This window comes from Sander lucioperca, chromosome 21 (genome assembly GCF_008315115.2).
Source record: "Sander lucioperca isolate FBNREF2018 chromosome 21, SLUC_FBN_1.2, whole genome shotgun sequence".
Lineage (NCBI taxonomy): Eukaryota > Metazoa > Chordata > Actinopteri > Perciformes > Percidae > Sander > Sander lucioperca.
Window position 1 is genome coordinate 16,839,158 of NC_050193.1, and position 26,917 is coordinate 16,866,074.

General features: G+C 40.7%; 2 protein-coding genes across 3 annotated transcripts in view; both read left to right on the plus strand.

The window, feature by feature from the left end:
• Positions 1 to 19,863, plus strand: LOC116065200 (aconitate hydratase, mitochondrial-like). Its single transcript, XM_031320619.2, has 18 exons — positions 1 to 76; positions 3,619 to 3,761; positions 4,270 to 4,528; positions 4,627 to 4,719; positions 5,008 to 5,166; positions 5,279 to 5,429; positions 5,611 to 5,715; positions 5,810 to 5,901; positions 7,251 to 7,356; positions 7,759 to 7,916; positions 8,084 to 8,157; positions 8,893 to 9,004; positions 9,603 to 9,785; positions 12,064 to 12,159; positions 12,557 to 12,748; positions 13,681 to 13,813; positions 15,974 to 16,095; positions 16,185 to 19,863. The coding sequence occupies exons 1-18, from the start codon at positions 5 to 7 to the stop codon at positions 16,314 to 16,316; spliced, it is 2,382 nt and encodes a 793-aa protein (XP_031176479.1). The 5' UTR covers positions 1 to 4; the 3' UTR covers positions 16,317 to 19,863.
• A 906-nt stretch (positions 19,864 to 20,769) lies between these two features.
• Positions 20,770 to 26,917, plus strand: part of polr3h (polymerase (RNA) III (DNA directed) polypeptide H) — a 7,997-nt gene continuing 1,849 nt past the window's right edge. Inside the window, exons 1-6 of one of the 2 annotated variants that reach the window (XM_031320621.2) lie at positions 20,770 to 21,190; positions 23,613 to 23,709; positions 23,843 to 23,929; positions 24,652 to 24,715; positions 24,908 to 25,142; positions 26,869 to 26,917. The exon at positions 26,869 to 26,917 is cut by the window's right edge and continues 8 nt beyond it. In XM_031320621.2, coding sequence (XP_031176481.1) covers positions 21,080 to 21,190; positions 23,613 to 23,709; positions 23,843 to 23,929; positions 24,652 to 24,715; positions 24,908 to 25,142; positions 26,869 to 26,910 — 636 coding nt within the window. In that variant the 5' untranslated portion in view covers positions 20,770 to 21,079 and the 3' untranslated portion in view covers positions 26,911 to 26,917. The remainder of the gene's footprint in view (positions 21,191 to 23,612; positions 23,710 to 23,842; positions 23,930 to 24,651; positions 24,716 to 24,907; positions 25,143 to 26,868) is intronic. The other variant, XM_031320620.2, reaches the window with a different exon arrangement.

A 26,917-nucleotide genomic window follows, 5' to 3' on the forward strand; every position in this document is an offset into this window, starting at 1 on the left:
TCACATGAGGGCGACACTATCATCTTTGTCAGTGAACAAAATGGCGTCTTACTGTTTGACTGTCACTAGGCTGCGGGTAAGAAAACGTTATTTTACTTTTACAGAGTGTTTAACTGCCTTGCTATCGACTACACATGTGACAACAGATATGTTATGTCGTGTAGTACAGCCGCCATTGCTTACGTTTGACCGACAGCGAGTAAATGTGGAGAAGAGTGCGCACCGAGCCGCCGTAACAGGTCACGGTGTCCTCGTCTGACACATGACAACGACGCTTTGCAACGGTTATAAACCACGTCCGACCTTACAGGAACCAATATTATACCGTGTTATTGTTAATCGCAGTATCCATTTCAGTCGACATCAACTGAATAGTGGCTGGGAACGGTCCCAGGCGCCCTGATGTTAGCAAGGTGATCGCAAGGTTACGGAGTTTTCTTAACACGCACTTCATAACAGCTCACTCCGAACAGCTCGGACTGATGCACAGCGGTGTGTTTCTGGTCGTGTGGGTCAAATCAGATACTTTATGTTTATTTTAAATAGCACAGGGCCTTCAGTAAGCAGCTGTTTACAAAAGGAGCCACTCTCATCATGTCATGTCTTGTAAATGATGAATACCTGTAGTTTTGTTCTGGTTGAGGTCTTGCTTTTCTTGGTGCTTCATCAATTTATTATCTGAATATTTTCATTATATTTTTTTTACAGATTATTTCATCACATATACACTACCGGTCAAAAGTTTGGGGTCACTTAGAAATATCCATTCCACTCCAATACAGACAGAATACCAGCTGAGATCAGTTGCATTGTTTTTTTAATCAGGGCAGCAGTTTTCAGATTACATTATGTTCTTACATAATTACAAAAGGGTTCTCGACTGTTGTAGAAATAAGTGGCTGATCTTTAAAGGTCCCATGGCATGAAAATGTCACTTTATGAGGTTTTTTAACATTAATATGAGTTCCCCCAGCTTGCCTATGGTCCCCCAGTGGCTAGAAATGGTGATAGGTGTAAACCGAGCCCTGGGTATCCTGCTCTGCCTTTGAGAAAATGAAAGCTCAGATGGACCAATCAGGAATCTGCTCCTTATGACATCATAAGGGGAAAGGTTACCTCCCCTTTCTCTGCTTTACCCGCCCAGAGAATTTGGCCCACCCATGAGAAAGAGAGAGACATCATGGCTTGCAAACGAGCAAAGTGGCAGTTGGTCAAGACCACCCCCCCACCCTCCACCTTGCCCCCCCCCTCTCCTCCTCAATAGCATTTAAAGCTACAGACACAGAAATGGCACATCCTAAGGAAAGCTCATTGTGGGACTGGCTCTAGTGGCTGTAATTCTGGACCAAGGCTGAATTTCGGGAAAGAGACTTCAGATACAGTATTAGGGGACCACTAAGGTCTATATAAAAGAGACTTCAGATACAGTATTAGGGGACCACTAAGGTCTATATAAAGAGACTTCAGATACAGTATTAGGGGACCACTAAGGTCTATATAAAGAGACTTCAGATACAGTATTAGGGGACCACTAAGGTCTATATAAAAGAGACTTCAGATACAGTATTAGGGGACCACTAAGGTCTATATAAAAGAGACTTCAGATACAGTATTAGGGGACCACTAAGGTCTATATAAAAGAGACTTCAGATACAGTATTAGGGGACCACTAAGGTCTATATAAAAACATCCAAAGGGCAGCATGTCATTGGACCTTTTTAATGCAATATTTACATTCCCCATTATCAGCAACCATTCATCCAATGTTCCAAAGACTCATTCTGGTTACTAATCTGATATCATTTTAAAAGGCTAACTGAGAAAACATTGGAGAACCCTTTTGTAATTATGTAATCACATAATGTAATCTGAAAACTGCTGCCCTGGTTAAAAAACAATGCAACTGGTCTCAGCTGGTATTCTGTCTGTAATGGAGTGGAATGGACATTTTTAAGTGACTCCAAACTTTTGACCGGTAGTGTATAAGCAATCACATATGCCTTAAATCCATAATTCCCATAAAATAATGTTATATGGTATAAAGGATAAATAAATACAGAGAGAATATGAGAATACACTGCTATATAGATTTGTTGTGAAAATAAGATGATGGTTGTTTTTGAGCCATTAGCTCATTTAATCAATGTTTATGAGCTGTTTTTTATTTCTTCATAATAATCAGCTGACAATGTAGCCACTGACAAAGCAGTGTAGAAAGGCCAGTCTCAGTCTCACTTCTTTATTGCATATTTAGTTTATTATTTGGATCAATGGGGTAGATAGCATTGCATTGCATTAAGTAGGCTACTATTTGGCAAATGACATCCCAAAATGTCTGTTTCTGCTAATGAAATGAGACCAAATTGACCATATTTTGAATATTTTGGATCACTGGTCAATGCTGACAACCAAAAAATGTCTTTATAAGAAAGGGCCTTTGAGCACTGGTGCTGGTTTATTTACACTGATTCCGTTTGTAGTTAATAGTGCTCCTCTGATTTACTATGCCTGTACGTTTTAGGTCTCATACATGGGCCACAGTGTAGTGTATCAGACTGTCGGTTAACGGCCTAGCGGGGGAGGCTTACCCCTGAAATATGAGCTGTATAAACTTTCACCCAGTTTTCTGTGAGGACAGTGACTTTCCACTGAATATCAACACTGAGGGTCAGATATTAAGCAAGTGAACATAGCATCCCTCATGTATTGCCTTGGGTCACTCATTGGCATGACAGATTTAAATCCAATCCTATATCTTATTGTACCTTACTTTGCTAGTAGTGGCAAAAGATATCAACTAATAAAAATTACTCAAAAACCTGACGCAGTGTTGTGATTACATTTCTAACATTCAGTCTAATATTGGGTTCCTGCCACAATTGTGATGCAATAGTTGGATCTATTTTACTCCATAATAAAGTTTTACATTGCACACTTAAAGTCCATAGTTATTGAAAGATGGTAGGGCTGCACAATTTATCGCAATTTTATCAAAATCGGGCCTATATATATATATATATATATATATATATATATACTATAGAGAGAGAGAGAGATCCTTGCAAAAATCACACTATAATCATTTTAATATTTAATATTTTTAAATGAGAATAATGATACAGAAAATATACTTCTCTCCAATATCGTGAATCATATCGCAATTGCAGTAACGGTCAAATAATCACAATTAGATATTTTTCTCATATCGTGCAGCCCTAAAAGAAAGGTCTTCAAAATGCTCCATACAGACAGATGAACGTCAGTCTGATATTCTTGCTGTAGCAGCAAGATTTGGAAAGTGTTTTGATAGCCTGCGACTTAGTTCATCCCAAATTCTCTAACTGATCTGATGTCAATGTTTAACCAAACTGACCGAGCCTTTTGTGACCAAAATAGGAGATTCTTTTTCTGTCTTTATACAACACCTTTTTACTGGTGCTACTTGCAAGATTATGTTTTAACAATCCTCACATGTGGTCCCATTCTTGCATAATTTAATGACCTCTCTCTTCTCTGCATGGTTATTACATAACTCATAATGTAATGCGTAAACCGTACAGTAAAACTTTTGTTTATGGTGTTATTTCTCAAAACTGTCCTCTGTTTGCTCTGGTCTAGCTGGCCCTTGGAACCGGGGCAAGGCGTTTTCATGTCTCCGCAGCATTCAGCGCCAAGGCCAAGGTGTCTATGAGCCGCTTTGAGCCTGACACCAGCATTAACTATGAGAAGATGCACGAGAACATCAACATTGTGCGCAGCAGGTCAGCAGCTGCCCTTCTCAGAAATACACATGAACACACACAGAGTCCTTGTTGATTAAAGTTTGGCTCACGAGGAATGGCTGGTGTTTATTACAGCTGCACAGTCAATGTTGTGACATTTACAGTGTCGACGGCACCCCCCTTGGAGCTAATTTTGGATGTCCTGGTGTTCACCACATGCTGTAATATAAGAATAGGAAAAGTCTTTTGTGTGGCTATTATATGACTATTATATCAACAGTTAGCCGCTAGGTGTTGCTGTCCTAATAAAGCCATAATTCCATAATGGTGTTCAGGGTTTTTCCAGGATTCTTGACATCAGAGGAAATGTAGTACTTTCCAGAAGTGAGACACAAAACACAGAAGGACACAGCAATAACACTTACAATATGAATAGATATTAGAGAAGTAGGTTAGCCAAATTTCTAAAACTTCTGACGCTAAAAACGCTCCGTGGCCAACGCAGCACAATTTTTGACCACCTCTTTCCATTAATCTGCCCCACCAGGCTCGGCAGGCCTCTCACTCTGTCGGAGAAGATTGTGTACGGTCACCTGGACGATCCAGCAGGGCAGGATATCGAGCGCGGCCGCACCTATCTGCGCCTGCGTCCAGACCGCGTGGCTATGCAGGATGCTACAGCTCAGATGGCAATGCTTCAGTTCATCAGCAGTGGTCTGCCCAAGGTGGCGGTCCCCTCCACCATCCACTGTGATCATCTGATTGAGGCTCAGATCGGAGGGACGGAGGACCTACAGAGGGCTAAGGTGAGGACAGACGAAGGACAGATGGAAGGAATATCATACATATTGTGTCCGATTCATCATATATGAAAATATCTCTCTCCCAATTACTCTTAACACAGGAAGTAAACGAGGAGGTGTACAACTTTCTTGCAACTGCTGGGGCTAAATATGGAGTTGGCTTCTGGAAACCCGGATCAGGGATCATCCATCAGGTACAGTACACTGATTTATACTAATGCTATAAAGGGCTTTTCATTAATGCTCGAAAATGTGTTTTGCATATTGTTATTTCCCTTGGGTGTTTGACCATGACTTTGCAGAATGATGTATGTGTTCAGCATACTTCCATTGGCTGCTATTTTGAAATTACTACTTGTCTGGAAGGACGCCATAAAAAGACATTCCTAGAAAAGTAGTCCATTTAAATAGCAGTTTGTTGAATTTTACGTCCTAAGAAAAGAATGTGTGACTGACAGTAAATGTCCTTTTTCTTTGGACAGATCATCCTGGAGAATTATGCCTATCCTGGAGTGATGCTGATTGGTACAGACTCCCACACTCCCAATGGCGGTGGCCTGGGGGCCATCTGTATTGGAGTGGGCGGAGCTGATGCTGTGGATGTCATGGCTGGAATCCCTTGGGAGCTCAAGTGTCCTAAAGTGAGTTCTTGACACCTGCAATCTTGTAAATTAATTTGAATTTCATTAGCAGCTTAAACCATGTTTTCAACCATTAAATGTCTCCACAAATGTGTGTGTTTTTTCCCTTCAGGTGATTGGAGTGAAGCTGACCGGAACCTTGTCTGGCTGGACCTCTCCAAAGGATGTCATCCTGAAGGTGGCCGGCATCCTGACTGTGAAGGGTGGCACTGGAGCCATTGTGGAGTATCATGGACCTGGAGTTGACTCCATCTCCTGCACTGGTGAGGATGAGATACATTACAGGACTTAAAACGCTGGCAAAAGACATTCTCTGTGTTAACATGTGAACATCAAAGAAAGAAACGAAGAACAGTGACGGCATCAACTACCGACCATATCTTGCTTGAGTAGATGATACATTTCTTCCAACTTAAGGTAAAGTGACACTCTAATTTCTTTCAGGAATGGCCACTATCTGTAACATGGGTGCTGAGATTGGAGCCACCACGTCCGTTTTCCCCTACAACCACCGCATGAAGACGTACATGGAGAAAACTGGCCGTGGAGGTTAGTCTCTTACTGTTCTCTCAGTCTCTGTCTGTTTAGTCCTTATTTACTGCGTCTTACCTGCAACTTTGTCCCCTTCTTCGTTCCCTCTCAGAGATTGCCTCTGTGGCTGATCAGTTCAAAGAGGACTTGGTCCCAGATAATGGCTGTGAATACGACCAGGTTGTAGAGATTAACCTGAGCGAGGTGAGTCAAAACATTTTCATGAGTCATGGAATGTAAGACATTGGCATATCCCAAATCCATACTACATATGAATTCATTACTGTCTGTACTGTGTACTAAGCATCATAATATATTGCTTTAGTAGTTAGAGAATTCAACATTCTTTACAATTTTATACTAACAGGAAATTATAGACAGTCCTTTCAGAAAAATGCAGAGTTTTTTTGTGATTGTTGCGGGCAAAAATCCTTGATTATGCGGCACCTTTTCTTAAAAAATGTGATGGAATATGCGGGATATTTATGCAATTTTATGCAATGAAATTGCGGGAACTTGCAAAAATTGCGGGAACTTGCAAAAACTGCAGTTTCATCATGGCTTCATCGCGGGATTTGCAGCTTTTTGATGATGTTCACGTCGCGTGTTTACGTCACTTCATAACGTTCCCATGGCAACAGGGGGAAATGGCTGCTCTTGTGTGAAGTAAACGCAACATTTTTCAACTTTCTGCTAAGATATATGTGACTTTTTTGCAATGAAAATGCGGAGATTATGAAATCATGCAAGCCCCGCATATTTTGTGCGGAAATCGGCAATTTATGCGGCGAAAGTGCGGCATATTTGAAAAAATGCGGCCCCCGCATAAATACGCGGATTTTGGCTGATTTTGCATTGAATTATGCGATCGCATAATCGCTTTTTTCTGGAGGGACTGTATAGAATATGTGCAACGGTCAAACTGTGACTTTAGTATGCATGCTGTCTGGTTTGAGTATAATTAATTTGCTCACTTTTCCAGTGTGAATACACTACATACCTACCTAGAATCAGGAGGTAGTATGGATTTGGGGCACACTGTATGTCCTACTACCATAATACCTGGTATGAGGCTGACCGTGTTGTCAGTTTGTCATTGTGACATCAGTCTGTGTGTGGATACAGGAGGTCAGGAGTTAGAGTATTATTAAGTTATATAGTAGATCATTTGATTATATTTTGGAGCACCTTGCTGCTAGAATATGTGTGTTCTATTAAGACAAGCATTTCAACATATAAACCTGCTTATTAAAACATGAATTACCTTGATGGATGACCTAGGTACTGAAGTTACAATTTTATGTTGGAAGTAAAAGCTTCAACTCAAAAACTACAGCACCCACTTCTCATTTAGTCACATACTTTAGCTTTGTCTTGTTTTGTATCATGTGGCGATGATGGTGCATGAGGCAGACTAATTGTGCCATCGGTGTTCCTCTTTTTAAAAGTTTCCAAATTTAGAAAACAATATTTATAGCATATGCAAACATGTCCTACATTACTGAAATGATCACTGTTCTTCATTATGCCTTGTTTCCCTTCTCCTCTGACAGTTGAAGCCCCACATCAACGGGCCGTTCACCCCCGACCTGGCCCACCCTGTGTCTGAGATCGGGGCTACGGCTAAGAAGAGCGGCTGGCCCCTGGAGGTTAAAGTTGGTAAGTATTTGTGACACAGCTGTATTATCTTACAATTGTCAATATTTGTAATGCTTTGTCTGGTGAAATTTGATATTTCTTTTTGTTCCTACGGGCGGTGTAATTCACCAGATATGATGAGATCACGTTACAGCACTCTCATGTGGTCTTCCAAAGTAGCTCACTAGAATGATTACTGAGCGCAGTATAATTACAATCATTGACAGGATGAGTAGAATGTTATGATGATGATAAAGATGTATAATCACATGCTTGCTTGTCTTTTTGTGACTTCTCTTCTGCACCTTTGCTCTCATTTCATGTGGAAAAACAGTGCCAATCTGCCACTAACTGTATACTCATTCACTTTACTGTCGTCGTTCTCAGTTCTCCTCTTACAAGCATTGAACTTGTCTGTCGCAGGTCTGATCGGCAGCTGCACCAACTCGAGCTACGAGGACATGGGCAGGGCGGCCTCTCTGGCCAAGCAGGCTCTGGATAAAGGTCTCAAGTGCAAGGCCCAGTTCACAGTCACCCCTGGTTCTGAGCAGATCCGCGCCACTATCGAGAGAGATGGATATGTGAGTCAGAATCTCACCGACATTTAGCGAGTGACCCATAGTATTTGGGCAGTCTGTCCTAGTCTTTTCTTTTTATTATTTTTTTTTACATATGACATTTAGACAATAGTATGTGTTTGAAAGATGCAGGAAATGATTTCTTCAAATTCATGTTGTCCCTGTTTCAGACCAAGATCCTGAGTGATGTTGGTGGTGTCGTACTCGCCAATGCTTGTGGCCCCTGCATCGGACAGTGGGACAGGTATGCATCTCATTTGTAAAGGCTAATGCCCCGCTGGCAGCAGCCTCATGACAGTTGATTCTTCCAACACTTTGCTATAGAGCAAAATATATCGACACCCACCGACCAGATTGCCATGACATTCTGTAGAAGTATTCCCAGATAATGATTTTTAAACAACTTTCAGTTTACCAACACTGGTTCATGAAAGCTAATGTATGCTAATGACTGGATTTCCATTAAATGAACTGTGAATATTTATGATCCTCAGAGGATAATACCACTGTTTCTGATGACCTTTCCTCTCACACTACAACCGGGCCAATTTCTTTCAGCTTTACACAAGAAATATCAATCTGAAGAGTATTCATGCTCACCAGAACTCTTTCTATTTTGGACTTTTGAGAAACTTCACCCCTAGCATCAATCAGAGGCCAAAATGATACATTTACATACAATAAATCTCATAAGCAGATTGTCATAAAAGAGAACAAGCCATTTTAATAGCTCTTCCTCTAGAAAGGCTGTAAGAACAGGGAAATCATCAGTATGTTTTGCGTTTCAATACTTCCATATTGTTGCACTGTGTAATAAACACCTCAGCCACTAAGGGCCACTAGCAGGGCTTTAGACTTTTTTAATCTTGTAAACTGATTGGAGATTGGTGGCTCACCGCACAAAAGTACAAAGTAAAGTCTAAAGATCAAATAGAAAATTATTTCAGACTAAAATGCTCTGTGTTTTGACTTTCTTCAGGAAGGATGTAAAAAAAGGAGAGAAGAATACTATTGTTACATCCTACAACAGGAACTTCACTGCCAGGAATGATGCTAACCCAGCTACTCATGCGTTTGTCACCTCTCCTGAGGTAAGAAGTACTGCAGGTTGAACATGAAGCAAAATACAAGCTCAGCCATTCATAATTACATGGTCATCAATAGACTAGTCTCGCTTTGCTGTGCTCTGGTTTATTGGCATTTCTTTAAGCCAATCACAATCGTCTTGGACGATGTTAAGTGCCGGACGGAGCCACGGTGCCGCTGCAAAATAGCCTCGGGAAGGAACTTGTTTTGGTGTACGTTCAAAAGTTGTTCTAGTCGTGCAACAGAAAACTCAGATTGGACAGATAGTCTAGCTAGCTGTCTGGATTTACCCTGCAGAGATCTGAGGAGCAGTCAACCATAGTCCTCATAAATCGACCAGAGTTTAGAATTCCAACACAAAGACAGTGAAAGGTAACGGACATCCTGCCGAAAAGAGTGAGATCTGGCAGAATTTCCAACGGCACTCTAGCAATCCTGGAAGTGGAACGTTGTGGATATAGGCTATCAATAGACAGACTTACAGTAGTTTATGCATACAGCATAGTGTATCAATGGAGGAATAACAATAGAATTTTTATTTCTGTATTCATGGTGGCTTTGACATTTGCTCAGCCTAAATGCCTATTATGTAATTCATTGTAGATTGTCACTGCCATGGCAATCGCCGGGACACTGGACTTTAACCCAGAGACCGACTACCTGACGGCTGCTAACGGAGAGAAGTTCAAGCTGGAACCCCCCACCGGTGACGAGCTCCCCTCCAGAGACTTTGACCCGGGCCAGGACACCTACCAGCACCCCCCGGCTGAGAGCAGCGCAGTACAGGTTTGTTTGTTTGTTTAATACGATCCCCATTAGCTTCTGTCTGTCTTCCTGGGCTACTTTTCCTGGGGTCTCTATTATTTCATAAAAATATTACATAAACTGGACTAGAGGTCGACCGATTCATCGGTTTTGCCGATTAATCGGCACCGATAGTTGATTGGTGGAACTATCGTTATCTTCAAAAATCCATACCGATAGTTTTTCCTGGTTGCGTCCGTTGCTGGAGCGGCTGAGCAGCGTGCGCTGTCATTCATTACACAGTACGCGAGAGCTGAGAAGGGTCTGCTGGCATCATGTATTACAATAGGCCTCTAGAGGCGAAATAAAAACTATCACTGATGCCTCATGTTGTTTATTTTCGACACGTGTTACTGCGCGCTGCACGCAGAGCACATGCTGTGCGGAGAAGACTGACATCAGATGGCGTTTAAAGCATCAACAGCAAAAAGGTATGTATACAGTACATTTTGTCATATCATTATAAAGTTATTAATTTGTTGAATAGATGCTGCATTAGTAGAGAAAGAACAGCACAACAGTATGTTTGTTTGCTTTCGAGGCTGAGATGACGCTAAACATTAGTAGTAGGCTAACTTACCTCAAGCGGTTAAAACACTGACAAAAATAAACGCTAAAAAGTCCGACCCAAATGTCAGAATCAGAACCGTAAAGGATCGTCCACGATCCCAAATGGCACCTCTGATTCATATTTAGATCATTTAATAACAGTTAAACGTAGAGACTTTTTGATTGCTGCAGCTAAAAGTAATGAGTTAGTCGTCACGGGGGTGTCTTTGGTGTCTTTCTAGCCTCTACAGGTGATTTTCTATCCAGCCTGGAACTTGGGCCTTTTTTCGGGGTTGTTGAGCATTAAATCCAAACTGTTACATCTGAGATTTATCCACTTGATGTCCATAATTCATCACGTTTTCAGTCATTTCTCCCGCTAACTCCGTGCTACCCGTAGACAGTAGGTGCTACCGACAAGGGAATCTTCCCTTGATGCCTTTTGTTTATGTTTTCAACCAATGGGAAGGCAGGTCCGTCACACATTACGCCTTATATGGGCATCCAAGCGAGAACAATGAGTATAAAGTGGGAAAGATAGATCCCTCCAGGTCAGAGATCGTCTGTTACCGTTCTAAAACGTTCGACAGAGAAGAAGGGCGTCACTGTTTTGAGATTTGGCATGTGCCTTTTTTGAAGAAATGTAAATAGTTTGTCCTTTATATGAATTATAATGCTCATTCTGTTTATTTTTGCACTGGATGACTCCAAATATGTAGAACTGTTTTAGACAACACACATGCTTGTGTAGCATTGCTGTACAGTTAAACAGTTACATGTTGAGTTTAACTGTTTTTATTTGTTATTTATTACTTTTTGTTTCAGTTTGAATGAATGTCTTTTATTGACTTCAATATTTATTTATATGTATATATTTATTTCATTTAGCATGTTTTCATGGTTCAATACAGTTTTTTATTTTTATAATAAAGTTCAGCACTGTTTTACTGGAGTGTCATGTTTGTTTTTATCCAGTATCAATTCTAAATACTATCGGTCCATTAATCGGTTATCGGCAAATACGGCCCAACCTAGCTATCGGTATCGGTAAAATCCACTATCGGTCGACCTCTAAACTGGACTACATCCATCCATAACATTCATGCTCACAATACATCAAAAGACCTCTTGTTCGTACATCAAGGGTACAACAAAACATAAACTTACATACATAACATTCATACTCACAACAAAAGTAAACCCAATATTTTAAAGATACAGTATCTAAGCTCAACAATGTAGAAAGCAGCACAGCACTAATAAAACAGACTTTTAGTGAGGTCGTAACCCGATAACAGTTTGAAACCAGTACATGAACGAGTAAACAAGTGTAAACAAACCGCATAATTAAGGCTTGATTGGGCAGAAATGTGTAATATGACAGTTTTCAAGACAGAAAAGGATTGTTTTGGTGTTCAAATTAAATTCAGGGGCGCCGGAGAGCTCGGTTGGTAGAGCGGACGCCCATATATAGAGGTTTACTCCTCGACGCAGAGGGCCCGGGTTTGACTCTGACCTGCGGCCCTTTGCTGCATGTCATGCCCCCCCTCTCTCCCCTTTCATGTTTTCAGCTGTCCTTTCGAATAAAGGCCTAAAAATGGCCACACAATTTTCTTAAAAAAAAAAAAATCTGGGAGTTGTCTGCCCCACTAGCCTTTGAAAATATTCCTGGAAGAACCTTTATGTCTTACCCTGATTTCATGTTGTTCAGGTGCAAGTGAGCCCCACCAGCAACCGTCTGCAGCTGCTGGAGCCCTTTGACAAGTGGCATGGAAAAGACATGGAGGACATGAGGGTCCTCATCAAGGTGAGCAGCAGAAATGGAAGGAAAGTTGTGGTGTATGTGCAAGTAAGAAAAATGTTGGACATAATTTTCCTGCCTTAGACCAATTTCTTTCAACAAAGACTAAAACCCTTCAGTTAGCACAGAATCCGTGTTCATGCCCTTTAGGACGGCTCCACTAGTTAAAGGTGGAATGGAAATAATTAGTTCACAAAGGGTAGAATAGATTTTCTAACAGTGAAGGGCCTCCATGTTTTTGGATGAGTATATTGTTGTAGCTGATTCGTTCCGTTTGCACAAAGGTGACTGAAACTCACTGAATTATATAAATGGTGTAGTGTTAAATAGCCGTTGTTTAGTTTCTGTTAGTTCTTTCCTTATCCTCCGTTTCTCCTTCCTCTCGTTTCCTCGGCTGCTGTAGGTGAAGGGAAAGTGCACCACCGACCACATCAGTGCTGCCGGGCCCTGGCTGAAATTCCGCGGTCACCTGGACAACATCTCCAACAATATGCTGATTGGTGCAGTCAACACTGACAATGATGCCGTCAACAAAGTCAAGAATCTGCTGACAGGAGATTTCGGAGGTGTGCCTGATGTGGCCCGCCACTACAAGGTGAGTTTAACGGGACGGTGTCTGTTGATGGTAACATTACATTGATGGCACATGTACAATCAGTTGCCTGTTTATTAGGTACAGCTGGCTAAAACTAATGCAGTCTAACAGCAACAGTCCTGCAATAAATCTAATAAGTGCTGTTGAACTGTATTGCAGTATATGGAAAGGTGTTTGTGATATTTAGACTACCCTCCTTTATTTAAATGGGATGGACACAATGATACGAACACCTGTCAGTATAACACAGTACAATTAAACAGCACCACTAACTGCAGCCTCCCAAATGACCATAAAGTTGAATCAACATCTCTCAAAACTGTTTCAACAAAAAACGGAACATTATAAATTCCACAAAGGCAGGATTTACTGCAGGACTGTTGTATTAGACTGCATTAATGTTAGATAGGTGTACAAAATAAACTGGCAACTGAGTATAGATTTTGTAGCATGCTGCATGCTAGTGCTGATAAACCTAAAACCAGACAAAATTATTATTTGTGTTGCATATTTTCTCAGCATTTTAAAGGACAATTCCATGCGGGCGCCATCTTGGAAAACAGTCATGACCAGTCAAACCACGAACGCTGTGTTTGAGCTGTGTTACTGGTTACTGGTTGCACGGCGTTCGTGGTTCGACTGGTCATGACTGTTTTCCAAGATGGCGCCTGCATGTAAACATGAACGCTACGGTCTTTATAATCTCTTTTTAATAAACTGTCTGTACACTTAAAACGTTCTCAGCTAGCGTTAGCAGCTAACCACCGGTTTGCGGTAGCTTGTTATAAGCTAGAGACACATTCGATTAGCATGAACACATATCCCAGAGAACGGTTGACTTGGTACACATATGTTATTAACCCCTAGGTTCATTTTGCGCCGGAATTGTCCTTTAAATGTTTCCTTTGTCTTTGTTTAACTGTATAATCCAGGCCAATGGAGTGAACTGGGTGGTGGTTGGAGACGAGAACTACGGAGAAGGGTCCAGTAGAGAGCACGCTGCCCTGGAGCCTCGGCACCTTGGAGGACGCGCCATCATCGTCAAGAGCTTTGCCAGAATCCACGGTAAGTTCCAGAGCACGGAGAGAAAAAAACATACAAACCTCAATCTGTTAAGAGCGATCTTGGCAAGTTTATAATGCTTGCACTCAAACCATTAATATATTTTCTTTGTGAAAGGTAGAGGCAACAGGGAAGCAGTATCTTTTTATTTTTAAGATTTTTATGGGCATTTCTGCCTTTAATGATAGGACAGCTCAGACATGAAAGGGGAGAGAGGGGGGGAAGACACGCAGGAAACCGTTACAGGTCAGACTCGAACCCTGGACTTTCTGCATCGAGGAATAAACCTCTATATTTGTGCACCTGCTCTACCAACTGAGCTAACCGGCCACAGGGAAGCAGTATCTTAATAAGTGTGATTGGGTTCCAAAGCAAGTTGATGATTATTTAGTCTGGCACAGGGTTTACGTAAGCTAGCATATACCGGCTTTTTGCTGGCTACGCGTGTAGTTGTCAGGCAGATGAAAAGAAGATGATGTAGCGATCTACTGTAATTTGAGCCTGTTTGTAACTGGTAGCCTACCGACAACATTCAGTTTCATTAACTTCGTCATCACCACCCACCCAGAAAAAAAACAAGAAAATATGACACAGTTACTACAATGTTCGAGACCATTCAACAAAATAATAACAAAATAGACAATTAACCATAAACATATGTATAAATGACAACATCATAAGCCCATTATACACGTCTCTCCCCAACACAAAGATTCCTAGGAGCCCTCCAGAAAGTTCTGGTACTTTCCCCATTTTCTAGTATAGACATCCAACCTGGTAAACCATTTATATGACTTTTTTTTTAAACACCGCCACCCTAGTCATCTCACAAGCCCTCTCCTGGACTGACGGCACCCCTTCATTCCTCCATCCTCTTAAAATAATCTGTCTGGCTATCATTAAACTAGTCTGGACCCAGCTTCTTATGTGCTTATCCATCCTGTTTAGGATTGACCCATCTCCCAGAACAAATAATATTGGGCTGAATGGAACCTGGGTCCCTGCAATCCGACATAGGTTATCACGTATCCCGGTCCAAAATTCCTGGACCTTATCACAGGACCACAGGACATGAAGTAATTGGCCGTCCTCTGTCTTTCAGTTTCATTTATTAAAGTTTGACAAGGCAGGGTACAGCAGCATGAAAACACAGTTCTTAACACCGCTTTTAAACCGTTCATCTGTTATATTCCCTTTACCTTTCTTCCTCTGCTCCGCTCTTGCGTGTGTGTGGAGAGGCACAGGCAGGCTACATTGAACGTAACGTTTGCTGACCGTTCGCAGAGCGCCTGTTCTTTCACTAATCAATGAAACTGGCTACACCAGGCACGACAGCAGAGGCCTGCTCTACAGACAGTAATAGGCCATTCTTCTATTTATATCTTTATTGTGAAACACAAGAGCAGAGGATATTAATGATTGTGTGGCGCTCATAATTCTGCAGCGATGGTGCGCTGTACGGTCAGTGTGTCTTCTGTCTATCTTTTCTCTCCATGCCCTTATAAATGCATAGTCTATAAGCTTGTTCTGTATATTAATTATTACAAATAGTGTAAATAGCATTTGTGATTTATTGCTGTTTAAATATAGGATATTATATGGCTATTTAAAACATATGTCCGGTAGTTGTTCTATATGGCTGAAAATCTGGAATATTAACGGCCATAATGACCATCAAGAAAAAAGTCTAGAATAATCCCCAGTCTGGCATGTTTACAGTCTGCCGGAATAAGGAGCGTCTAAGAGAGTCTCCAAGTTAAAATGACAGTCCATTAGTGGCTAAGTAGTGAGATGAAAGCCTGTCTGATCTTTGGAATGTTGCATTCATTTTTGTGAAAAGATTTCCTCAGCAGAAATGCACAAAAGTTGACAGTTGACATATCAGTTTACAAAGCTTTCAACATCATTTGGTCTTGACTAGAAAGATTTCCAACATCATGAATCCTTTGTGAACGGAACAGCTAATTCATCATGACGACTGCTGCTAATCAATAAAAACCAGACGCGCATACTTTTATGCATTATTCTCCATGACCTTGTATTTCTGTGTAACATATACTTCTGACAGACAAGGAGCCCTTCTCTGGTTACCTGATGGAAGTAACTATGAGCCAGTGTCTTGCTGTTATGTCTCATATTTCCATCTTGTATCCTTCCACACAGAGACTAACTTGAAGAAGCAGGGCCTGCTGCCTCTGACTTTTGCCGACCCCAGCGACTACGACAAAATTCGCCCTGATGACAAGATTTCAATCACTGGGCTGAAATCCTTTGCTCCCGGCAAGGTGAGCAATATTCTGCACTAATGCAACACTGATCCAAAGGACAGCGGAGTCTTCTCTTAACATTATATTCATGTGTGTCCTCCCTCCAGCCCCTGACAGCAGTGATCAAGCACAGCGATGGCAGCCAGGTGTCCATCTCTCTAAACCACACCTTCAATGAGACGCAGATCGACTGGTTCAAGGCTGGCTCTGCTCTCAACAGGATGAAGGAGCTCCAGTAATTGGTGGAGAGGAGGGAGGCGGGGCCTGTGGGGGGCCATCGAGGGACCTTGGAATGGGTTAAGAAAGGGAGAAATGTTGGCCTAGAGAGGGGCTTCGCAAAGAGGAAGAGACGATGTGAACGGTAGATGGTAACCAGACTTGTTGGTTGATGGACAGCTGTAGTCATGCTCAGTAAAAACACACACACACACACACACACACACACACACACACACACACACACACAAGGTCGCTGTACAGATGAAAAGCGCACACACATACACACGAGCATATACATGCACAGACAGGATTACTGTAAAAGCACTTCGACAGGCAGAATTACACAAACGCACTCAAACAAGTGCACATAACCGAAGCTTAGCAGTGTGTGTGTGTGTCTCTGTAATAGGCAGCATCGTTCGTACTGGCAGCACTCCTCAGTTTAAAATCAGGTTTGTCAAGCTTAGTGGTCGATTGTTACCCTGCAGCGTTTGCTAAATGTTTCATACACAGACGCTCATCTTTCTCTATTGAACAGTTTATTATCCTAATGTTGTGAAAATACAGCCTGGTGGAAGCATTAACATAAAGCATAATTTATTATCACGTACACTGTATACCATCTTTAATGAGTCAGACCCTGGATTAATGAAGTTAGTTGCAGAATATCAAATAAAATTGGCGAAGCAGTGACGAGTTAACCAACAGCTTCCTGCTTTAAAATACGAAACTGCAAAATCCACCCCGAGACCAGACAGTTGTTATCAGTCATACCTCCTACGTCATGTTTGTTTCAGTAGTCTCCATCCAAACAGCTCAATAAGCTCACTGAATTGTGCAACTTGCATGAATGTACTTTTCCTTCATTATCTCCAGACGTGTCACCTGAAAAACATCTGTCCCACGTGTTCTCTATAATTCTACATGTATATTCTCCACTAAACGACTTGAACATGCGTTTCCTCACTAATTGTAGTTGGGAGCCACACTGTAAACAAAATACCAGGCACACTTATTTACTGTAAGCGGCATTATTGAAATCCCATGGCCACAGTACAACTACAGCCCATTCACTCAGTCTGAGATCTTGTGTGTTTTTCTGCTGCTCTTCTATTGCTTGCTTACTCGTTCTCTGTCTTTTTGCATGATATAAGACCCCATTGTGTGAAAACTCGGGACTGGGACGACAAACCACACAACACATAATGCCATTGTGTTAGCGCTAGCCTTGCCATTTTTTTTTCTTTCCATCTGCGTTTTGTCCTGTGTGTATGTGTGTGTTGTGCATGATTATTTTTTATCAGGGTTAACATCGGTCTGTGTTCGCATCTGTGTGTCCCTCTTTGCTCATCCTGTTTCTCTTGTTCTCACCATGCAGTCCAAACCACAACCTGATATGTTTGGGTTAATAGGCTGAAATCAGATTTATGTTGTTAGACTTCACAACTACACTTGGCAAGATATTTAATGTAAATTCTAATGTGTGTGGTATAGACACAGGAAATCTTCCGTGCCCAGAGGAAATTGCAGCATAACCGTGTCATGAAAAGTCTGCCACGATATCCAGAGAAAGCTCTTCTCTTCTATAGTAGGTCTTTCGTCTCATTATCCCAATTACATCCCCTGGAACAAAGCTTCACAGACGTTTTGTTATCGTGGTTTCTCTGTGTCTCTCCTCACTATCATCTGGAGTTGCCAGCGTGTGAAATTGCCTTGTGTAGCTGTAATGGGAGATGAGAGGCTGTCCTTGTCTTATGACTTAAATGTTTTTTTTTTCAGGTTGAGGTTTGGTCCTACGTAGCATGAGAAGGCCTGCTGTCTTGATACACAAAGCAACGCACAATCTAGTGTCCAGATGCCTGTACACTAGCACTTTGTAGAGTTGGGGAAGTAGTTTTAGGGGTGCTTTGCCACGCTTCATTTTATCCTCTGCAAACATTTCACTCTTCAGCGCACATCTCGGTTGTGTGTGTGTGACTATAGGACTGACATACAACTTGTAATATTCATTGTTGATACGCAAGTTTTCAGACAGTAGAAATTCAAGTGAATTCTTTATTGGTATAAACCAGAGTTTTACCATGATGTATACCCCTAGTGTGCACTAATGAAACAGTCTGGTTAGATATTGTTGTGGGCATAGGGATGTTTGATGTCATTGCTGCTATGTTTTATGTGGGAGTACTGCTGGTCTTCTGTGTTTAGCTCTTATCATCAACCAGACAGTCTATAAATCCGTTACTTCTTCTTTCTGCTGTCTAGGAAGTAAAAACACTTTGGATTATTACAGTTCCTGAGGTCAATCCCTATGTACTAAACAAGTTACTAAGTTTGGACCTGTGTGTAAATGTGTGATATATAGCTGCACTTTGTATAGGGGTGTGTACATAAATGATAAATCATTATATAGATATATAAACTGAGAGAGAGCGAGATCAAGGATGATGTATGCTAGCTATGCTTTCTAAATGAGAGCCGCTAACTCTGTTTATGATGACTTGTAACATAATGACATGGTATAGAGTCCCCTCTGTTGTCTTCATTAAACTGAAAACCCATTAACCTAGTGGTTTCACAAACCAGTCTTGGATTGTGAGTTAAATTCCAGCACAGATATTGGATTGTAGCCGTCAGTTACTGCTGGACTTTGACAGCGAAAAGGTTCTTGTCATTTTTAGGAAGGTGACTCATGATGGTTTTGTGTATTTTTTTCTTAATTTTTTAGTTTAGTTTCAAACTGTTTTCAGGGACACAGATGATTTGAAATAGCAGCAGCGCAACTTTAAAGACATGTTGGACATGAATGACTCCCTGTAGGGGTTATCTGTTCACTCAACGGCTCAACACTTTGAGAATCATCATTTATTTTTTGCCCCTCATAAAGTTTGTCACTTTGATGGTTAAACACTCCTCACCAGTGTGTCAGATTTACTGCCAAAGATGCCTAATGAAAATACTGAGATGTTGAGAAGTAATGGTTATCCATAGCCACTGTATTTGGGGAAATCACACATTATTATATGATCTTTCAAATAAATCACCATGTCCATAATTATTTGATTACACACAGGGAGCTGCTTCGTACACGTATTCGTGAAAACATCTTGGGAAATACTGATTGATTGACCATCCTTTGTTCTCTGTCAGCACATTTAAAACAGCAGTTTGCTTATACTGTACTTTGATGTAAGATAATACTTTGTTGTTCACTGGTTCCTTTGAGTTTTAAAAGCGCTTTTGTAAAGTGACAAATCAAAATGATGTTCATGAAGGCATGCCTACTGTGTCATTTTGTACTCAGGTGTGCTTGGTCAGGCTTCCCTCTGATGTGTTTGAAATCAATTTTACAACATGCTATTTGTTCAGACACCGCAAATAAATATGGAATATGAACAGATGTTTTCTCATAGTGATGATTCCCCTTACACTCCGGTTTCTGCATTCAAATCTGACTTTGTTAAAGTAGATGATTGAAAACGCCTGCAGTTTTATTGCTTGAGAGATTTAAAATATCAATATCATCAATTACAAAATGACTGGTTAAATTACTAAAGATACAATTCCAAAGTGGATGTTTTTGTGTGTTTCTTTGTTTATTGAAATCAATAAGAAAGTGATTGTTACGATAGATACAGTGGCACTCATAAGTTTATGAACCCATGATAAAGTTGACTAAAAAGAGGAATAAAAAAATCATCTTTTGGAAATTAATCTTAATGCCTTAATTAAAAAAATGAGGAAAAATCTAACCTTTAAGGACACCAATTTTCTTTGTGAATGAATAATGTATTGTAAATAAATAAATGTTCTTCCTTAAAATACAGGGGGCATAAGTAAGTACACCCCTATGTTAAATTCCCATAGAGGCAGGTAGACTTTTATTTTTAAAGGCCAGTTATTTCATGGATCCAGGATACTATGCATCCTGATAAAGTTCCCTTGGCCTTTGGAATTAAAATAGCCCCACATCATCACATACCCTTCACCATACCCCCTCATCATCACATACCCTTCACCATACCCCCACATCATCACATACCCTTCACCATACCTAGAGATTGGCATGGGGTACTTTCCATTAAATCAACTCTCAATGCGACTCAAACCAACTATTAGACTAACTGAAATACAACCATGCCAGTCTCTAGGTACTAGAGTCTAATCTACAAGGTATGGTGAAGGGACTCTTTTTAGTCAACTTTAGCATGGGCTCATAAACGTACGAGTGCCACTGTACACAGGCTTCTAGCAGCTAACGGTGTGCTACCAGACAATTTGCATCTATGTATATGATAATTGGCTAATAAAATCATTGAACTTAGCGATTAAGGGAATTTAATTTTTAAATCTGTGAAAAGTATGGAAACCAAATAGCAAATGATGGTAATGCAAAGACAAATAATGACATATATTAACAAAAATAGAGCTTTAAAAATGGGCACTGTACCTTTAAGTTTTGCGACATGTCGTAAAAGCGCACTGTCGTAAATAATCACGTGGAGACATCATGGATTCTCCTGTGAGCTTGCTGTAGGATGTTATACTTTACCTGTAGTCTGTAGATAGATTTTGAACAATTAAAATAAAATAAAATTCATCTCCGCTGTGGAAAAACAGGAAACGCTGTCCTGAAAACAGGCGACACCTCACAGCTCAGCTGACCGGTTGTTTTACCACAGCAGCTCTGTGTGAGTGACTGAGTGTGTGTGTGTGTGTGTGTGTGTGTGTGTGTGAGGTTATGTGTGTGTAAGTGAGTAGATGCTCACAGAGCAGACACTGCATCATGTTCGTGTTGGTGGAGATGGTGGACACTGTCCGGATCCCTCCGTGGAACTTCCAGAGACAACTCAACGATGCTATAGCTGAGGAGCTGAACAAGAAACTGGCCAACAAGGTGTGTGTGTGTGTGTGTGTGTGTGTGCGCGTGCGTGCGTGCGTGCGTGTGTGTGTGTGTGTATGTATGTGATATGGCGATATCGATATTAATTTCGATATTTTTAAACATATGTCAAATTACAAAAGTTATGGGAAAACGCATCAAAACAGATTCATAACAAATAAAACAAGTTTTCTAACAACACAAGGTTTATTTAATCTGACGGTCACAACATGAATAAATAAATAAATAAATAAATAGGGACCATGTCTACAGAACAGGACATGTTCTACTGGTTGGACAGTATAAAATATATAAATAAAGAGAACAGGACGTGTTCTACTGGTTGGACAGTATAAAATATATAAATAAAGAGAACAGGACGTGTTCTACTGGTTGGACAGTATAAAATATATAAATAAAGAGAACAGGACGTGTTCTACTGGTTGGACAGTATAAAATATATAAATAAAGAGAACAGGACATGTTCTACTGGTTGGACAGTATAAAATATATAAATAAAGAGAACAGGACGTGTTCTACTGGTTGGACAGTATAAAATATATTAGGGATGTCCCGATCAGGTTTTTTTGCCCTCGAGTCCGAGTCATTTGATTTTGAGTATCTACCAATACCGAGTCCCGATCCGATACTTGTATAATAATTCAACTTTATAATATCTCCAGACCGCAGACATACTCGCGCTTTCTGCTTCAAGTTGCTTCCGTGTTCTACTTTGCCGGCATTTAACCAATAGCGTCTCTGCAACAAAGTAACGTCATGCTGCATGCGTTGCTGTTTCTGTGTGGAGTCAAAAAGATCTAACTCTGTGCCACCGCATAACTATAGATGTGTTCAAAAATAATGAGAATATATATATATATATATATATATATATATATATATATATACACATATATATCCGAGTCCTGATCGGAAGGTAACGTCCGATTCCGATCGAGTCTGAAACCACGTGATCGGGCCCGATTTTCGATCACGTGATCAGATCTGGACATCCCTAAAATATATAAATAAAGAGAACAGGACATGTTCTACTGGTTGGACAGTATAAAATATATAAATAAAGAGAACAGGACATGTTCTACTGGTTGGACAGTATAAAATATATAAATAAAGAGAACAGGACATGTTCTACTGGTTGGACAGTATCAAATATATAAATAAAGAGACCAGGACGTGTTCTACGGTTGGACAGTATAAAATATATAAATAAAGAGCATGTCTACAGAACAGGACATATTAGAAACAATACAAATAAATATAAAAAAGTTTTGCGACAATTTCAATATAATATTGTGCAACGTGATATCGCCATAACGATATTGAGTCGATATATCATGCACCCCTTGTGTGTGTGTGTGTGTGTATTTTGTAGGGCTGCAACTAACGATTATTTTCATAGTCGATTAATCTGTTGAATATTTTCTCGATTAATCGATTAGTTGTTGAAAATGGTGAAAAATGTGGATCAGTGTTTCCCAAAAGCCCAAGGTGACGTCCTCAAATGTCTCGTTTTGTCCACAACTCAAAAGATATTCAGTTTACTGTCACAGAGGAGAGAAGGAACCAGAAATTATTCACATTTAAGAAGCTGGAATCAGAGAATTTTTTACCTTTGTCTTAAAAAATTACTCAAACCGACTAATCGATTATCAAAATAGTTGGCGATTAATTTAAAAGTTGACAACTAATCAATTAATTGATTAATCTTTGCTGCTCTAGTGTTTTGTAAAACTTTTAACCCAAAATGCTTAAGTATACTTCTGATTTTGAGTTCAAACTAGCATGCAAAATAGTCAATAAAGTCAAGTTTATTATTATTGTTATTATTATTGCCTTTATTTAAACAAGTCATCTCTTTTATAAGAGAGACCTGGGTGCAGCAGGAGAAATAAGAATAGCCAGTCACACTATCACACACAGACAGCATCAGGAACAATCACAGAGCTCTCTAAAAAGATCCCAAATTAAAAGTTTGAATTCATCCAATGGGGTGAGACTTTTAGATATTAAACACTTTACACTAAAGTAAATCCTGCATCCATACACACCTTAATCACCTAGGAGTTTAATCATCATAACTACAGACAGCCGATACCGTCAAATTAACCCAGACTGAACAGAAACCCAGTTCATTAGAACATTTTGACAGTAAACCAAAATGCTTAAATGCATTTCAGTGGTGGTGAAGTTATTCGTGCTAATATGAGGTGAGGACTGAGCATATGAGTTAGGGTTTTGCACTGTATGTAAGCACAGCATTTTGTGTTTAAAGTTAAGAAGATAACAAGTCAGTTTGGCTATTTGCATTTTGAGTTTTGCTTTTTGAAAGTCTGTTGTGACAACCAAGTCAAATCACTTGGGGAATATTGTAATTTCAGCATGTTTGCATTACTGTGACGTGCTCTCATCACCTCAGGTGGTCTACAACGTTGGCCTGTGCATCTGCTTGTACGACATCACTAAACTAGAGGATTCCTATATATTCCCGGGGGACGGCGCCTCACACACCAAAGGTATGATGACGCTCTCTCATTTCCTCATACAGTACAGTTGCATCATGCGTCAAGCCATGTACTGTATTTTTACCGCCTCTTTAGATTTTAAACCCACTGATTCCTTCCCATCTTCCTATGGTCTTTCTGTCAGTTCATTTCAGGTATGTTGTTTTTCACCCATTTCTCGATGAGATCCTGCTCGGCAAGATCAAGTACTGCAGTCAAGAGGGAGTTCATGGTAACTTCTGTCTTTCCATCTCAGCCTGTTTGATTCAATCTCCAGAAATGTGTTAATTAGCAAAGTTATTGTCAGAGCTCAAGGTGACCTGTCAAATGTCAACAGTTGAAAGCCCAAAAATATTCAATTTACAATAACATAAAATGGAGAGAAGCAGCAATCACTCACATATAGAAGCTGTAACTAGAAAATGTAAGTTTCTGCTTGAAAAATGGGTTAGAGTTGATCAAAATAGTCGTCGATACATGTTTTGTAGGTCTACAAATAGACTAGTTGTTTATAAAAATAGATTAAAGTCAATGTTTGTGACTTAATTTTATTGTGAATTACCAGCTCTTGATCATTCTAAGTAGTCAGCCATAGCAAATACATTATATATCTGCCTTATTTCTTAATTTCTTTTTGCCATATATTATATTTCATTCAGTTGTGCTGTCTACACAAACAGTCCCATTAGGATCTGAGAGGATCTGGCCCTCTGCCTTTTCATGTTACATGTTTTCACGCCTTTGGTACCAAAATAGCTGTCCTTCTCTTGCTGTCTACTCCACATGTTGCTTTTTTATAAAATGTAACTTGAATGGTAACAATGTCTGGGGTATTTAAAAAAAGAAATTCACCACACAGTCTGAATTGTGCCTACAAAGAGAAAGGGTCACATGTCCTGCTGTCACATGTACCAGGCAGAAGTCCGCTGACACTGTCCCCTTTCTGTTTCACAGTGACCATGGGCTTCTTCGATGACATTCTCATTCCACCAGAGTCACTTCAACAGCCTGCAAAATTGTATCCTGACTGAAAATGTTCCCATGTTTTGTGCATATGTAAACATGAATATACTCTATACACACACACAAACAAAAATTCTTATAAAGCAGTTGTATGTGCATCACATACTATTGAGAGTCTGATCCAGATGTGATTGGGACTGTAGCTGCAGCTCCTGAGCAGTCGAGCCGTCCTTAGCTACAGCCTCAGTGATGAAGCAGAGCAAGTTTGGCTTTGGGAATACGAGACGGACGAGGGGGCCCATGATCTCTACATGGACCAGGGAGAGGAGATCCGATTTCGGGTGACAGATGAAGTCTTTGTGGACACGTCGCCAACGGGGCCGGCCGCTGCGGCGACGGACACGCCGGCTCAACCGGGACAGTCTACAGCGCCGCCACCAGAGGACAGCGGAGAAAAGAAAGAGGCACCGTACACTCTGATTGTAAGAACACACCTCATGACTCTCACACATTAACTTCACCAGGAGGTCTGTTAAAGTAAAAACTGTTTTTTAAAAGTGTGAAAACCACACGTTAATTTGGCTGAATCAGACTCTGTAGAATGGAAGCTGGGTGGAGCCAAGGTCAGTTTTCTCACTAATGTTCACCAAACTATAGTTGTGGCTAGAGTCCGACCAATAAAGGATTTTTAAGGCCGATAGATACAAATATTTGGTGATTTAAAAATCCGATATTCTGATATATTGGCAGATATATATATTTAAAAAAAAAAAATAAAAAAAATCCAGAAACGCGTAACAAAACAGATTTCCCTAACATTAGTTATTTGTAGTTATTTGAGTCCTCACTAAAATATGATAATGCAGTTTAAAAATAAACTTGTTTGTTTAATTGTCACAACAGAACAGAGGAACATCAAAATATATTAAAGTTCTGATAAATAAAATGTATAGAAATACAAACTTAAGATATTAAACTTAAAGGGTTAAACATGAGTGTTGCCAACAGGGAGGTTGTAGAGCGCCTCTGGTGGACAGACTACACAACGCTAACACTCATCGGGGTTTCGTCCGTTTTTATTTTTTAAATATTAATTTATCGGCCATTATAAATGCCGATAGCGATAAGTTTGGAAATGCCTAATAATATCGGTCGGGCTCTTGTTGTGTCCCAGTAAAGTGGCTACCTCCCTCCAATTTTCACCCAACATATATAAGACTTCATGTGTCATAATGGGCCAAGAAGGCTGTCCCATACCAAACCTCCTCCATATGGTTTTGTTGTGCCGGTTTATTTTAGGACACAGCTGTGTCTACTGTTGAGCTTGTGTCAGCTGTCGATCATGCCTTGTAGAGAAAGGTCACAGTAAGCCTGGTTGGTAAGGAGGAGGGTTCAGTTTTAGAGATTGATTGCCATCATCACGGGCATCGGTCAGAATGCAGGAGTGAGCCACAGAGAAGTTCAGTCCATTCAACAAAGATGTATTTAACATAAGGGTGAGCAAATGATAATGGAGAACATAAGACACACATGGGTTGGAGAACCTGGAAGAAACAAATAGAAATTAACAACAAAATCAATATTCTAAACATGTTCATCGTAAAAAAGTTAGATAAATGGAGGCCCCTGACCTTCACTGCCACCTGTGTGGCAGCGTACCCGACCCCAGCGGTTCCTCCCTCAGGTGGTGGGCCCATGGGATGAGAGGGAGATGCCACGTTGCTTCTCCGTGGCAAACCCAGTCACCAGGCGCTCGCTGACGAGCCCTCCATCTGGGCTTGGCTCCAGACGGGGGCCCCGGGCTTCTTCCGGGCAGGGTAACTCTACCTCTTCCTCATTCAGTCATAGGGTTTTTGAACCAATCTCCAACTTGGCCTGGGAATGCCTCAGGATCCTCGGCCAAAAGGAAGTTTGGGGTCCCCTGCTGGAGCTGTCGACCCCGGATAAGCTGACAAAGATGGATAGATTGGAGCGGTCATTTAAATAGACATGTTATCAAGAAATAAGTGCAAAGGGGGCGGCCTCTAGCTCACCCAGTAAGAGAGTTTGTCCCCATGTTGGCTGAGTCCGGCAGCGGTTCGAATCCAACCTCCTGCCCTTTACTGCGTGTCATCCCCCCATCTCTCTCCCACTTTCATATCTATCCACTTTTAAATAAAGGGAAAAAGCTCCCCAAAAAAGAAAGTAAAGTAAAACTCATCTTACCAGCTGCCGCCCCATGTGAAGGTGGAAAAGAGACTGAGTGACTGAGAGAGAC